Here is a 15204-nt window from a genome sequence, read left to right on the forward strand (position 1 = left end):
GAAAATTATTGAGACCATAGAAATTAAACTCTCTGTGAGGCTCTGATGCGGAACATTTGTGAGTGATCAACAAACTTCTTTAATATCTGACATCCCCAGTTTATTAGTTTGCAGTCTTTCTTGTGAATGCTTTTCGGCATTGCGCCGTCTCAAATTATGGGCAAATATGGCAGACAGTCGCTTCAGTGCCCTTTAGTCGACGTCTACACGAAAATACGCTCATCTAAAGATGATGTGAATTCCAGTAAAAAAAATCGGCCGGCAGGTGAAAACCTTAACGGAGTACGCAGTTCAAGAACCGCCCTTTGTAGGCCTACTTGGTTGAAATGTGAAATTGGATGTAATTGCACTGACACAAGCGTACTATACTCCACATTTCATTTTGAAGCGACAATTTGCTAATGAAAATTGGCCCTGAAGTTGTAAACAGATATGCACCTTTGACACTAAACTCCAAATTTCAGCTTTCATTATGATTATGATACTGATAAGGAGAATCTGCCGAGTTCATCTTGGATTCCGACCTAAAGGTAAGTAGGGCCATAAAAAGTTTTGGAAACTGGAAAAAGTTCAAATGTCAGTTACCGTTGTACCTGCAGAGACGGCAGTAAAGAAGAGGGTCATTGTGGTTTTTTACTCATTTGAGAAAGTACCTTTCACATTTTATAAAGATGTTTTTACTTCAAATGATCATTTCGAAGGCTACTTTCACAAGATACGACGACATCAAAATGTTTACATGATTTGTTGTACAAAATGTATGTTTCCGTTAACACGCCTCCAGGAAGTACGGCAGGTCGATCGGGAACTTTTTTTACCTTGGGTGAACCATTGCAAAACAGCAAAATTTAGGAAATCCTGCATGATTTTAAAAATGCTGACAAAAGTTTAAGGTCGGAGTATTGTCGTGATGGGGTTTTATGATCAAGGTTCTTGTCTGACTTATATACAGAACTGCGAACGACACCAGTTCATGCTGAGAACACAAGCTTTATTACTGAACACGCCATGAGATAAAAAAGGCGCCAACCGGAACACAACTGTAGCAATTACATGTAAAGGCACCAAAGCGCATGCACCGAATGTAATAGAACACCAAAGGATAAACATTTTTTTGGCGGGAGATTATAGTCCACAGTCATTGGACGAAAGTTACCGAAGAGTCTGATTGGTAGAAGGATAACACATAGGCTCTGCTTAGTCCTATTAATAATGTTCAAATGATGTGTCATTTGTTCTCCGACAACTTCTCCGGCGACGAAAGATAATCTTGAACACTTTCAATATGAATTATCAATAAATGATTCGTTTGAACAAAAAACTTAGAAATTTCAAAGAGTTAATTGACTCAACAGTTACAACAATTTATGAAAGTTCGGATATTCTCATCCTGGCTGCAATGGCTGCATCTCTGGACGGTCTGCCCGACTCTGGCGGGTCATTGGTTTTCTCAGTAGAAATTTCTTGCCGATGGGTGTCTTCCCGCTCGTTCACATCTTTGTCTTCAGATGATGATAATTCTTGAGAGGCTACCTCAAGGGGGTATAACTTGTGTATAGGGCGGTTGGTGTGTCCCCTGGCGGTGGAGATTTCAGCTGATCGCACCAACTTGTCACGTCCATAAACAAGTCTCTTCACAGTCCCGAGCTGCCATTTCATCCTACGATCGATATCACTATGGATCAGTACCACATCACCCACTTTAATTACATTGTGCTTGTTTCCGGAACCGGAGTGACGTTCTCTCAAAGCTGTCAAATACTCGGTTGACCATCGCTTCCAGAACTGTTGTTGGAGATTTGACAAATGTGCGTAACGTCTGTTAACATCATTGTGGTTTCCAAAAGTCGGGTCTTCGATTTCTTCATCGGAGACTGTGATGTATGGTAGTGAGGTCAAGCTTCTACCATGTAACAGGTGATTTGGGGTCAGGCTAACGTCATCATCCGCACTGGATGAAACGAAGGTGAGTGGGCGATCATTTAATACAGTCTCAATTTCGGTGACGACGGTAGCAAGCTCATCATACGTGATGAATGATCGACCGAGAACCTTTTTAATCGCATTCTTCGTGAGACCTATGAGCCGCTCCCAAAAGCCGCCAAACCACGGCGCACGTTTGGGTATGAAAGTCCATTTCACTCGCTGAGATGAGAGATAATCTCGAACATCAGGCGTGTCGAGCAAGGAGCGTATCTCCTCGGCTCCAGAGATGTACGTCGAGGCGTTGTCGGATAACATTCGGCTAGGCAGGGATCGTCTTGCAGCAAAACGGCGAAACGCGAGTAGAAATGTTTTAGTCGTCAAATCCGGTACCAATTCCAAGTGTATGGCCCGTGTAACCGCACAGGTAAACAGGCACACGTATGCCTTGTTTTGTTTACCATCAATAGCCTTGGTGAGGAGAGCCCCCGTGAAGTCGACCCCCGTCACACTGAATGGAGGGGTGATGTTCACGCGATATGCAGGCAGCGGAGCTTGGACTGGGTTAGTGTACGGCTTTCCTTCAACTTTCAGACAGGTAACACAGGTGTGAAGAATCTTGCTAACGATACGTCGTATTTTCGGTATCCAGTACTGTTGACGAATTTGTGTTACAGTCGACTGGACTCCTCCATGGAATACGCGTTCGTGTGCTTTCAGAACGACCAGTTTAGTGAATTCATGGTGAGGAGGCAGCAACGCTGGAAATTTCGTGACATAGTCCAATGCTGCATTGTGTACACGGCTGCCACATCGAAGTGTGCCCTCGTTATCGAGAAATAGGTTGAGTTGTTGAACCAACGGTCCGAACCTCTTCACATTCATCCTCATGGAATGAATAGTGTCTGTATATATCTCAGATTGTACGTCTTTAATCCAGATCTGTTCAGCATGTCGTATCTCGTCCGGTGAGACTGCTCCTGACGGCGTGTCTCTCTTTCGCTGCAGTCGAGATTTGAAACGAAATACATACGAAGTAACGCGGAATAGTTTGTCTAACGAGCTGAAACGAGTAATGTCCACCGCGTATTGTATGCCAACGTCAATTGCGGGGTCGATTTCCGTATTTGATGAGCCGATGTTTCAGTGGATCGGCGAGAAAGATCCTCAACGTGTTGCATTTTATCGGCAACCTCAGCATCGATTTGTGTGTGAGGCTCGATCATGAAGTCGTCCGTTGTAGCGATATGGTGCACTGCGCTATCAAACAGTTCACAGATTGGCCAGTCTCCATTTTCTTTCAACCAAGTAGGGCCGTTCCACCATAGAGTAGAATTGGCTAGTTGATCAGAAGTAATGCCTCGAGTTAACAAATCAGCTGGGTTGTCAGCGGAGGGCAATATTTGTAGATGTGACGAAAACCATTGATCTCTCTGACGCGATTGCTTACGAAGATCGGCAGCTTCTTGACACTGTTGATCCAATACAACGCAATTTGACTGTCCGACCAGAGATACCGCTGTGTAATGTTTATCTTGCCGGAGAGAGCGTTTATTACAAATTTGCTGAGTCGAGTGCCAATCAGGGCGGCCATCAGTTCTAACCGAGGCAGTGACAAATCGGACGTTGGAGCGACGCGTGCCTTGGCCATAACGATAGAAGTTTCACTTGAACTGCGGAGATAAACTACAGCTCCGTAGGCGGTAGTGCTGGCGTCAGCGAAAACATGAACTTCGCAGTCGTCGTTATCTTTATTCCCTGAGAAGTATTGGCGGTTTATTGTCGTCTTGCGTGTAGCATTCAAGTCCGCTGCGATCTGTATCCATTGAGAGTTCAATTCAGCATCGAGCGGTTCGTCCCAAGGGAGCCCGCGTTTCCATAGTGACTGTACAAAGAGTTTAGCTCTGATGTGAACTGGAGCTACGAAGCCCAGTGGGTCGTACAGTGTAGCGGAGGAACTGAGAACATCTCGTTTCGTTATCAATCATTGGAATAGGCTCGCTATTATTTTCTGAGTAGGTCATCGTGTCGCTTTCTGGTTCCCAACGCAGGCCGAGTACTGGTACATCACGAGAGGGTTCGTAGATATCGTCCTGTTTTGCGAGTTCACATAGTCGTTCACTGTTGGACGTCCATGAGCGTAGCTTGAACCCACACGACTGCATGAGGTGGTTTGCGTCGTTGTAATATGACACGGCCTTCTCATCAGACTCTGCACCGTCTATCACGTTGTCAACATAAATATTATGTTTGAGGTCATCAGCAGTCGGTATGGAGGCATTACTTTCCAAGTGGGTCTTGATTACAGCGTTGAGCATGAATGGGGAACAAGCGCCCCAAACAGAACAGACTTGAATTGATAAACATCAAATGGACTTTGGGATCACGAATGTCCGATAACCAAAGAAATTTGGTGTATTGACGCTCGTCTTCCTCTAGACGTATGTTTAAGAATGCCTTTTCAATGTCACTGACGAAAGCGACTCGGTTAGCGCGAAATCGTAGCAAAATGGCAGGTAAATCATTGATTAATGACGGCCCAGTTTGAAGACAGTCGTTTAGACTTGCCGAGTCAGCATTTTGTTTGCTACTGCAGTCGTATACAATACGTATTGGAGTGGTAACTGAGTCCTTCTTGACAGCTCGATGCGGCAAATAATGTCCTTCAGTTTTGTTGTCATCTTGAATCTTCTCGACGAAGTCTCGGCGCAGTTGATCGGTGATGATATCGTCATATCTCTTCGTTAAGTCAGGGGTCAAACGGCGAACCATAGCGCGCGTGCGATTTTCAGTTGCCGCATAGTTTGAAGGCAGTGGCGGATGATCAGTTTTCCATGGTAAACGGGCAATGTATTTACCATTTTCAACACGTAGATGAGTGTCCCGATATGTTTCGAAGTCGGTATTTTCATCATTTTGCGAGTCTGCCTTCACTCCGATGAGCTCTAAATTCCACCAGTTTCGTATGTCATCGTCGGTGTGTGTTTCTACGTTCACGTGATGAATATTAATGTCAGAGTCCAATTTCCCACGCTTTCCAGTAGGACCGGACAACAAGTAGCCGAACTTAGATGATATTGCAGTTGGACCTGCCCCGCGCACGATATGGTTTCCAACAAAGTTCCAATATTGATCAGCTCCGATGAGTACATCAATTTCCATAGTTTTAACATTGGAAACAGGGTGGGCAAGCTTTAATCCATGTAGATGGTCTGAGTTGAGTATTTCTGCGGACACGTGGTTGAATAGGTTGGACGAAATCTCGGGAATTATCAGGGCGTTGACAGTACTGGTATGTCCATTCTGTTCGTGCAAAGTTACCATTGCACTTTTCATTGAATGAATTTGTTTCGAATTGTCCCCGAATGTTGACAGGCTCACGTTCTCATGAGTGTCCGATTTCAAGTTGAGTTTGTCAGCAAATCGCTGCGTGATAAAAGTTCTGTTGGACCCATCGTCAAACAGCACGGTAGCGTTGATAGGTTTCCTATCGCCGACCGACATAGGAATGACTGCCGTCTTGAGGAGAACCGATCCGTTGGGTGTAGATTTCCCCTTTGTGTCGTCTGTCTTCGCCAATGCCACATGAACTTCAGAAGTTCCCTTTTTCTCAGACGTTGTAGCTGATTTGGTGTCATGATGAAGGGTAGAGTGATGTTTACGCTTGCAGATCTTGCAAGTGTAACGAGACTTGCAATCGCTCACGCGATGCTTTCCAAGGCAATTGTAACAGAGACGATCGCGTTTGACAATGTCTAAGCGACGTTTCGGGTCGGTGACAACTTGGCAATCATTGAGTAGTGATTTCCCTTACAAAACACGCATGTTTTGATTCTCAAAGGCTTTGTTGTGCGCGTAGATGCGGCCCTAGTATGAAATGAAGCGGTCATATTAGGCTGTGTTGCTGTGTCCGCAACCGATAACTCATCGAGTGGAACTCCGGCTTGAATGGCGTCGATTTCCCGTAGGATGGCTTTGCGCAACTCTGGTAAAGTCCAAGCCTTGTTTCCGTGATCTCTTGCGATCTGTTTCCGAATATTGTTAGGTAGTTTATCTCGAATCATGGGAATGAGAAGTTCTCCATAAGCGTTCTCTTCTTTGCCAAGTGATTGTAAACCGCGAATATGACTTTCTAATGTGTCATAAAACAATCGCAGACTGTTAATGTCACTCGTAGTTGAGGAATCTGCCACAGTGCAGTCATGTGCGCATCGATGATCAAATGATTCTGTCCGTAGCGTTCGATGAGTAGCTCTAAAGCATGGTCGTAGTTGGAGTTTGTCAAGGCGAGACCGCTAATCGTACGGGCAGCTTCATCAGTTAAAACGCTGCGTAAGTATGTGAACTTTTGAATGTTCTCGAGGTTCTTATCATTATGGATGGACGATTTGAAAGTGTCGTAGAAACTCACCCACTCGAGTACGTTTCCTGAGAAAGTTTTCAGCTGTAGTTTCGGTAATGCGACCGTTTTCTTCGATGTGTCTTGAGTAGCGGTGTCGGAGTTCGCCGATGGGCCAGTCGCATTGTTCGGTTTGTTGTTTTTGATGAAATCAGTGATCTTGTCGTTTCTCTCGAATATCTCGGACATGTAGTCGCCGGATTCTTGGCTCGCAGCATCGTAGCTTGCTTCATCCGTATTATCTAAGATATCTTCTTCGATCTTAGTTAAAGATTCGTATTTCTGAGTCAGTTGAGTGTTCAATGCTCTGAGTATCCTGTGAGCTTCAGTCTTGTTCTCAGCTGCAGCGAACGTTGATGTGAGTTGTTCTGCACGGTTGAACAGCCTCGTCATTTGGGCACGTTGTCCCCTGCGCTTGAGTTTCAACTTGGCCAATTTCGTTGCCAGTTGCTCGGCTTGAGTTGGTTGCTGCTCCTCGTCAGACATCCTAATCCTGGTCTCGGCACCAAAAATGTCGTGATGGGGTTTTATGATCAAGGTTCTTGTCTGACTTATATACAGAACTGCGAACGACACCAGTTCATGCTGAGAACACAAGCTTTATTACTGAACACGCCATGAGATAAAAAAGGCGCCAACCGGAACACAACTGTAGCAATTACATGTAAAGGCACCAAAGCGCATGCACCGAATGTAATAGAACACCAAAGGATAAACATTTTTTTTGGCGGGAGATTATAGTCCACAGTCATTGGACGAAAGTTACCGAAGAGTCTGATTGGTAGAAGGATAACACATAGGCTCTGCTTAGTCCTATTAATAATGTTCAAATGATGTGTCATTTGTTCTCCGACAAGTATTACATAGGGTAGCTCGGGCTACCGGAAACATTTCGTTTGATTGTACGATAATAACAACGAGAACCCCAGGCTCTTTCATGAATCATTAATTTTACAACTTGAACTGGATACGTCATAGTGGTTGGAAAATAATCCTCATTTTATTCACACAAAACGTCGCAAACACATCGGCAACACTGAAGCAGCAGTTCCTCTGCAGTTTTTATTTGTCTTTCAAAACATTCCATTCTAGGCACATAGTCTTTTGGGTCAAGGACAGCGACGTGTCTGTACAATATTCAACACCGACGGTGCTGGTCACGATGTCCGAGTGATTTTGCGCGCCAGAAGTGAGGCCTTTAGACGGGAGGGATGCGTTGAATCGTTTGGTAAAATGCGTATATGATAGCATAGATAGTAGAGTATTATCTATGAGAATGGTGTCTATCCTTTATAACAGAACACCTTGGCCGTGAAAATACTTCCAACAACAGCTTTCCACAGTGCTATCCATCCTTTACAACCAGTGAGTATGAAGTCCTAGGGGGAGCATTATTATACTGTATCATTAATGACAACCGAAGTTTTTCTTTGAAAAAGATAAATTCATTTATTTCAACAAGGTCGCAAATAAAACAAATCTACATAACTGTGAATACGTTAAAATTACAATGCAACTTGTCTGAAAAAAAACAAAAAACAAAAAATCAGTCATTTAACTACAAAGATCATCATATAAATGCATTCAGGATGCATTCTTCTCCTTCAAGTCTTACAAGGCTTGAAAACTTTGTGATAAACTCCTCAGCTTTGTTCATCGTCTTATGAGTGAAACATAATAATGTATCCATCCATGAGGAAAGATAACATTATGACGACCGTGCTGTGTTAGCGCCATATTCTGTGCGTAATCATGCAGAGATCTGAGAGTGGAGTAATAGGTTGAAATCATGTCGTGATTATAGTGAAAAGAATTTATACCCCAATTTTCAAGGCGACTGACGTCCGCCATGAGTATCTGTAATGGCGGACACAACACCGTTTTCACCACAAACAGTGAGTAGGTTACAATAAATATACTGAACAAGGCTCTTAATAATGCATTAAGTTTGCATTCCATCGATTTCAAAATACCGTTGCTCGAAATTTTACTCAAAATGTGAATCTGTCTTCGTCTATATATTTCAAAGTTAAAACACAGTCCCTCTATCCCAGAGGGACTGTGGTTAAAACCAACTCAAAGTCGCGGAATGAAGAGGAAAGTACAGTGTCAACACACATATATACATATGCTTATGCATCTATGTTGACAGAGATTGCTGTAATGTTATGTCCAGCAGTGCACGTTAGAACTCGCTTTCTGTATCACCTTTTTAGATGCCAAGTAGCCCATCATTTTAGCGTAGACTCAATAAACTTGAAAAATATACTTTCTAGGAGTCATCCGACTACCGCGTTTCGAGACTCTTTTCTTTCTTTTTTTCTACATTTTTGTCTCATTTCTCTGGCGAGGATCCATTTTTTAACACGCCGCGTTCAGTATGAGAAAATCCTCAGTCCGCGGACACATATATCAACTTACATTGTTCACCTGAGTATAAACTCGACAGGACAAACAATGGCTCGCACATTCGCGGAGCAACTGGAATGCCTCCCCCTTTAAGGCCTTGCTTATCCAAACATCACGTTTATAACCGATCAAGAGACTATCGTGCTTGTCGGCTTTCTAAGCCTTTAAACTTTTTATCATTATGCCACCGTCCCTCCACTCACACATCCTGCAAACAACTTCATTGAAAAAATATGCTGAGCGAGAAGCGTCTGCAAGCGGTGGCTGCCATTGCCATTTCAAAACTTTATCACGTATTCTGATCGTCGAGTTTTTAAAGATTTATTCGTCGAAGTATAATTTGACAACTTGTTACTCAGCTACTTATTTTGCGTGAGAATACATTAACATAAATCAATAAAATGACGTCAAACCATGGATTCGGAAAGTCGTTTATCCCTGTTTTGCTTGTCGCTACGGTCGATGTACGCACCTGGACTGTTCACAAGGGCGGATGGATTTTTTTTCCTACGAGAACATACGGCAGCAACTCAGCAGCTGTGAGACGGGAACGATATCAATAAATGCATTTAGATCAGAGCTGTAGCAAACTCAAACGTTCAACAAAAGACCTGAAAATCGACAGTAGCCGTGAACATGCCTCATATGGAAAGTCCAGTGGCCAGCTGAAAAAAAGTCACAATATTGACCCTAATTTTAGGAGGGGATCTATGTTTTACTGTAGGTAGAACCACGGTTGCGCGGAAGCATATGTGACCGAAAGGGGTTCAAATTCGAAATTCCGCTCACCGTCAAGCAGTCGAGACTTGTGCTGAAGTAGAGCGTGTACACACCTGCTATAGTGTATATATTTTTTTTGTAAATTTTGTAAATAATCTGCCAAAATGCGTGAAATCGTCCACATCCAAGCTGGCCAGTGTGGTAACCAAATCGGTGCCAAGGTAATGTTGAATCATGATTTTAATGTACAATTTTCTCTTTTTATAGAACAAAACTCCTGCGCTTTGCATTAAAATTGTTGAACTGTCAGAACATGTCCTTAATTCATATATATCCGAACGTTGGACAGTGCCTTAAAGTCTGTTAAGCTACGGCAAACACCTGAACACAGAATACGTGGAAATTCACCGTCGAACAACGACATTTTGTGAAATCAGACACCTTGAACCGCAATTCACATTATCGCTTTCTAAAGAAAAAAGTGCAGTGCATGGGTTACTATACCACTGGCTGATGTACCTTTGTTTTTACATACAATCTGAGTGTCAACGGAAACTCTATACAGTTCTGTAACATCCTTTATAAAAACTGATCTCAAATTGGAAACTTATCGAGTGGGAAAAGTGATTTCGATCATTTTAGTCGGCTTAACTGTTCTGTAGAGTCACGATCCGTAGGCAGTGATTGTGGAGGACTCGTTGAGATACACATTTCAGTGCATTCAATGCTGCCGCTGCTTTTACGTGACACGAGCAATTGTCTCTTTTCTCTTCTTCATCCTAAAACTGCTGAATCGAACGAATTCTTTACTTTCATTTTCAAACGCAATCAACTGTAAAACCATATAATACACATGGATCACAATCTCAAAATTATTCTGAAATCCTGAATTCATCTGGTGGTCCCTGTGAGACTTTCGTAGCAACGGCATTTGTTTACATCGACCTCTCTTAGTAACAGGAGCGTTTTTAACCAATACCGCGTAGCTGTGGCAAAATAACATTCTATACGCGACTAGCATTAATTTTTGACACTCTACCTCATCATCACGTTATTTCTAAAAAAATCTATATTTTTGTTCTTTACACAGTTTTGGGAAGTCATCTCCGATGAACACGGTATCGATCCCACTGGTACCTACCATGGTGACTCAGATCTGCAGCTTGAAAGAATCAACGTCTACTACAATGAAGCTACCGGTGGCAAATATGTACCCCGAGCTGTCTTGGTAGACTTGGAGCCCGGCACCATGGACTCTGTCCGCTCTGGACCGTTCGGTCAGATCTTCAGACCAGACAACTTTGTCTTCGGTAAGTTTTCGACCTAAATGGTCAACTTTTCATGCTGTTGCAATATGTTAATTATGCAGATTAAGTCTGAAGAAAGATTAACAATCAGCAGGAATCCACTTTTTAATTTCTTCTGTGGTTTTCTTTCTTTGCGATTGTAGGCCAGAGCGGTGCTGGTAACAACTGGGCCAAGGGTCACTACACAGAGGGAGCTGAACTGGTCGACTCAGTTCTCGATGTTGTCAGGAAGGAAGCCGAAAGCTGTGATTGCCTTCAGGTTAGTAAACTTTCAATTTTATTCATATCCTGTTAAATCAATCAATCAATCAATCAATCAATCAATCAATCAATCAACCAACCAACCACCAATCATCAATCAATCAATCAATCAATCAATCAATCAATCAATCAATCAATCAACCAACCAACCAACCAACCAATCAATCAATCAATCAACCAACCAACCAACTAACCAATCAATCAATCAATCAATCAATCAATCAATCAATCAATCAATCAATCAATCAATCAATCAATCAATCAATCAATCAATCAATCAATCAATCAATCAATCAATCAATCACTTTATTTACACTCAGGGAGTACCTCTGAACGGGGAAAAGAAATCGTTTACGTTTACTTTCGTTCGGCATAATACCACTAAATGTGTTGTTTAATGAAAATTATCGTTTTACTTTACCTTCACAGGGCTTCCAACTTACACATTCCCTTGGCGGTGGCACTGGCTCAGGTATGGGTACCCTTCTGATCAGCAAAATCCGTGAAGAATATCCAGATCGTATCATGAACACATTCAGCGTTGTACCATCACCCAAAGTATCAGACACTGTTGTAGAACCCTACAATGCCACCCTCTCAGTACATCAGTTGGTAGAAAACACAGATGAAACCTACTGCATCGACAATGAAGCTCTCTACGATATCTGCTTCCGTACCCTGAAATTGACAACCCCAACCTATGGTGACTTGAATCATCTTGTATCTGCCACAATGAGCGGAGTAACTACCTGCCTGCGTTTCCCTGGTCAATTGAATGCCGATCTACGTAAACTAGCTGTCAACATGGTACCATTCCCACGTCTTCACTTCTTCATGCCTGGCTTTGCCCCACTTACCAGCCGTGGTAGCCAGCAATACCGTGCCTTGACCGTACCAGAGCTGACCCAACAGATGTTTGATGCCAAGAACATGATGGCTGCCTGCGATCCTCGCCACGGCCGTTACCTCACCGTAGCCGCCATGTTCCGTGGTCGTATGTCCATGAAGGAAGTTGATGAGCAGATGCTGAACGTCCAGAACAAGAACAGCAGCTACTTCGTCGAATGGATCCCCAACAACGTTAAGACCGCCGTTTGTGACATTCCACCACGTGGTCTGAAGATGTCAGCCACTTTCATTGGCAACAGCACAGCCATCCAAGAACTTTTCAAACGTATCTCAGAGCAGTTCACTGCCATGTTCCGTCGTAAAGCTTTCTTGCATTGGTACACTGGCGAAGGTATGGATGAAATGGAATTCACTGAAGCTGAGTCCAACATGAATGATCTGGTGTCTGAATACCAACAATACCAGGATGCCACTGCAGAGGAGGAAGGTGAATTTGATGAGGAGGAAGAAGAGGGTGAGGGAGAAGCTGCATAAGCAACATCAGCAATTCCTTAACCTCAATATCCAATTGTAACAACGACCAGGCTCAGATCCGTCATCCGAAAAAAAGTCCATATTGGTTTTCCTTTTTTGGTTTTGTTTTGTTTTTTTTTGCTTTACTTTCCTTGCTTGCAGCATTTTATTATTGCCGTTTTATCTTTCCTAAAGCGCAATACCTACAGGAGCAACATGTTCAGTACTGTTGGATTATTTCAGGTAGCGTGATGTGACGTAAGGTTGAGATAAGACTCTGATTTGCAAAACGCATGCATCATTCCAAACGTACTGACATGTAAAAAATGTGAGTTTTCTTGACAGTTTTCTGTCTTGTTATTATTTTTTTTTTTATTCCTCATAAGAAGTGGAGTGTCAGTGATAATAAAGCTTAAACTATCCACAAGATCCAACTGATTGTAATTCTTCACAAGCGGTCACCACTGGTGGCTGACACGTGTGGTGCGGGCAGTTTATAGTGATGTTTATCGTTGCGTGAACATAGGGAAAATGCCCATTTCGATGATATATATTGGCTGTCAAACAACTATGATAAGAGTCCTGGGAACTACATTTTATTTAAGTAACAACGGCGGTGAAGAATGTCAAAATCAAAATTTTTTACTTTTGTTGATGCGCCGATTAATCACAGCCTTTGGTGACTCCTTGTTTCATTTGTGCCTGACAGACTCGTGTATCAGCACCATTTTCATGCAATCAGAATTTCCTGTGAGGTTACTCAGAACTCAAATCGGGTCAAAGAAATTTAAAATTTCAATTGAAAAGGACTTGCGAGTGTGTGTGTGTGTGTGTGTGTGTGTGTGTGTGTGTGTGTGTGTGTGTGTTTCGCGCGTTTGTGTAATATATGAGCGGACTTGCTGATCAATGTTGACCGTTGATAATTTCTGTTGATGCCATAATGGGCAGAATACTCATGCACCACGCCAGAAAAAAAATTGCCTCCTCGGATTTTCAGCTAAAGCTACAGATGCGGCAAGCGATTTTTAAAAAAAATTATTGTATTTTTACGAGCCCGCAAATTTCCCAGTAGCGTTGTTACTGATGACTTGAAATTTAGATTTTATAAACTGTCCACAATAATAGAGGCATTGTTGGCAACAATTTCTGAGTATTTCCATAATTACTCCAAGACAAGAAGAAAGCAAAAAAACTATAAACATAGGTACAATAAAATATCCTAAAAGTAAAACAATTGCCGTATTGTCTTTTTCGTCTTCATGGCTCGTCGTGGGTCTAACATTTTGACTGTTCCATTTTACGTTGACCCCCTGTTTACCCTCTCATCCACTGTAAATAAGGGCAAAGCGGTACGAAGTACATATTTGCCGCAATGTCGAAAAAATACTTTCAAATTGGCTAAAGTAGAATTTTTTTTAAAATTTTAATTTAATCTCGAACCAACAGGTTGCCCCAATAACAGGTTCGTTTGAAAATAAAATATAATACAAAAAACGAAAAGTATATAACAGTTACAACGTAAACAAACAGACAGGAGAATTCACATAAGAAAAAACCAAAAAACAGCAATAATGCGAAAGATACACAGAAATACATCCAGCTAAAAGTAATTATTCAGAAAAAAGGATCTTACATAATCCATGACGAAAATTACTGAAGTTATTAAAAATATCTAAATTTTGCTTGTTACAGATAGAATTAAAATATGTCTGAGATCGTGATAAAAATGAGTGTTTCAAGATATTCGTACGTGCTGACACTGGTCTAAAAAGAACAGCACGACGCAATGTAAAAGCAGGAACGTTATAATGAATCTGTGCAAGAACATCTGGTACACTATAAACTGAGTGAAGGATTTTATAAAGAAAAAAGAGTGTCTAAAAATTTCGCCTGTTCTCCAATGTGGGAAGGCGAAATTCATAACATAGGTTACTATACAGAGCCCTTGAGTAAGCCATCGATGAACGGAAACAAAGATACTTGATAAATTTTATTTGGACTCTTTCTAATTTCTTTATTAAATATAATTGATGAGGGGACCAGATGGGTGAGCAGTATTCAACGTGGCTTCTGACGTAGGAGACATACAATGTTTTTAAAACTTTGATGCTATTAAAATATTTACAAGAACGCTTGATAAATCCAAGCATTTTAAAGCCTTTGAAACAACATGGTTAATGTGCATACTCCAGTTAAGTTTACTTGTTAAAAATACACCAAGGTCTTTTACAAAGTTGGTGCGAGTCAAGATAGTTTGCTTAGCACATCTGTAAGGAAATATTTTGACTTTTTTTCAAAGTGAATGAAATACATGGACATTTTTTTTAACATTTAATGACAACTTCCATTTGCTCGTCCACTTCACAACCTGGTTGATATCTTGTTGTAGTTTGATGCAATCGGACATATCAGTAATGGCCATAAATAACTTGGAATCGTCAGCATACAAAGATAAATTAGAATAGATTGACAATCTCAGATTATCTGGTGTAGAAGCAGTGATTCCGAGAAACAATAATTATTCTTCCTGACCTTAAACCTGGGTTGATTGTTAGATTAGCGGGCTTTGATCTCATATCCGAAATGTAACTTTACCGTACCAAAGTCGTGTGTATGTATTCCGATCAGTCAGACGTTCGGACTTCGTCCAGCATTCCACATAAAGCGTTTGATCGAATACTCAGATGCTATTTGCATCACCAAGGCGAGATTGACAATCTCAGATTATCTGGTGATTATATCTCCAGTAACCAAAATAATCAACATCCTTTTTGCGTGACAAATTCCGCGACAACGCTGAGACATTGGCTGTCCCCCTTTAAG

General features: G+C 41.9%; 2 protein-coding genes across 2 annotated transcripts; one reads left to right on the forward strand and one right to left on the reverse strand.

The window, feature by feature from the left end:
- Positions 1 to 1365: 1365 nt before the first annotated feature.
- LOC139117663 (uncharacterized) lies at positions 1366 to 6808 on the reverse strand. Its single transcript, XM_070680904.1, has 3 exons — positions 6335 to 6808; positions 4492 to 5634; positions 1366 to 2925 (listed from the first exon to the last, which is right to left on the reverse strand). The coding sequence occupies exons 1-3, from the start codon at positions 6806 to 6808 to the stop codon at positions 1366 to 1368; spliced, it is 3177 nt and encodes a 1058-aa protein (XP_070537005.1).
- Positions 6809 to 9526: 2718 nt separating this feature from the next.
- Positions 9527 to 12810, forward strand: LOC139117164 (tubulin beta-4B chain-like). Its single transcript, XM_070680038.1, has 4 exons — positions 9527 to 9672; positions 10542 to 10761; positions 10902 to 11017; positions 11449 to 12810. The coding sequence occupies exons 1-4, from the start codon at positions 9616 to 9618 to the stop codon at positions 12400 to 12402; spliced, it is 1347 nt and encodes a 448-aa protein (XP_070536139.1). The 5' UTR covers positions 9527 to 9615; the 3' UTR covers positions 12403 to 12810.
- The last annotated feature ends 2394 nt before the right edge of the window (positions 12811 to 15204 follow it).

The sequence above is a fragment of the Ptychodera flava genome, chromosome 18 (assembly GCF_041260155.1).
Source record: "Ptychodera flava strain L36383 chromosome 18, AS_Pfla_20210202, whole genome shotgun sequence".
NCBI lineage: Eukaryota > Metazoa > Hemichordata > Enteropneusta > Ptychoderidae > Ptychodera > Ptychodera flava.

Excerpts from the sequence above, each read along its gene's own strand:
- LOC139117663 (XM_070680904.1), bottom strand. The coding sequence starts at position 6,808 with ATGTCTGACGAGGAGCAGCAACCAACTCAAGCCGAGCAACTGGCAACG. Across the intron at positions 5,635-6,334 it reads CAGGAAACGTACTCGAGTGG|CATCGCGTGAGCGATTGCAA; the intron begins GTGAGTTTCTAC and ends TGCCTTGGAAAG. Across the intron at positions 2,926-4,491 it reads GCAAACAAAATGCTGACTCG|CGAAAGAGAGACACGCCGTC; the intron begins GCAAGTCTAAAC and ends TCTCGACTGCAG.
- LOC139117164 (XM_070680038.1), top strand. The coding sequence starts at position 9,616 with ATGCGTGAAATCGTCCACATCCAAGCTGGCCAGTGTGGTAACCAAATC. Across the intron at positions 9,673-10,541 it reads GTAACCAAATCGGTGCCAAG|TTTTGGGAAGTCATCTCCGA; the intron begins GTAATGTTGAAT and ends TTCTTTACACAG. Across the intron at positions 10,762-10,901 it reads ACCAGACAACTTTGTCTTCG|GCCAGAGCGGTGCTGGTAAC; the intron begins GTAAGTTTTCGA and ends TTGCGATTGTAG.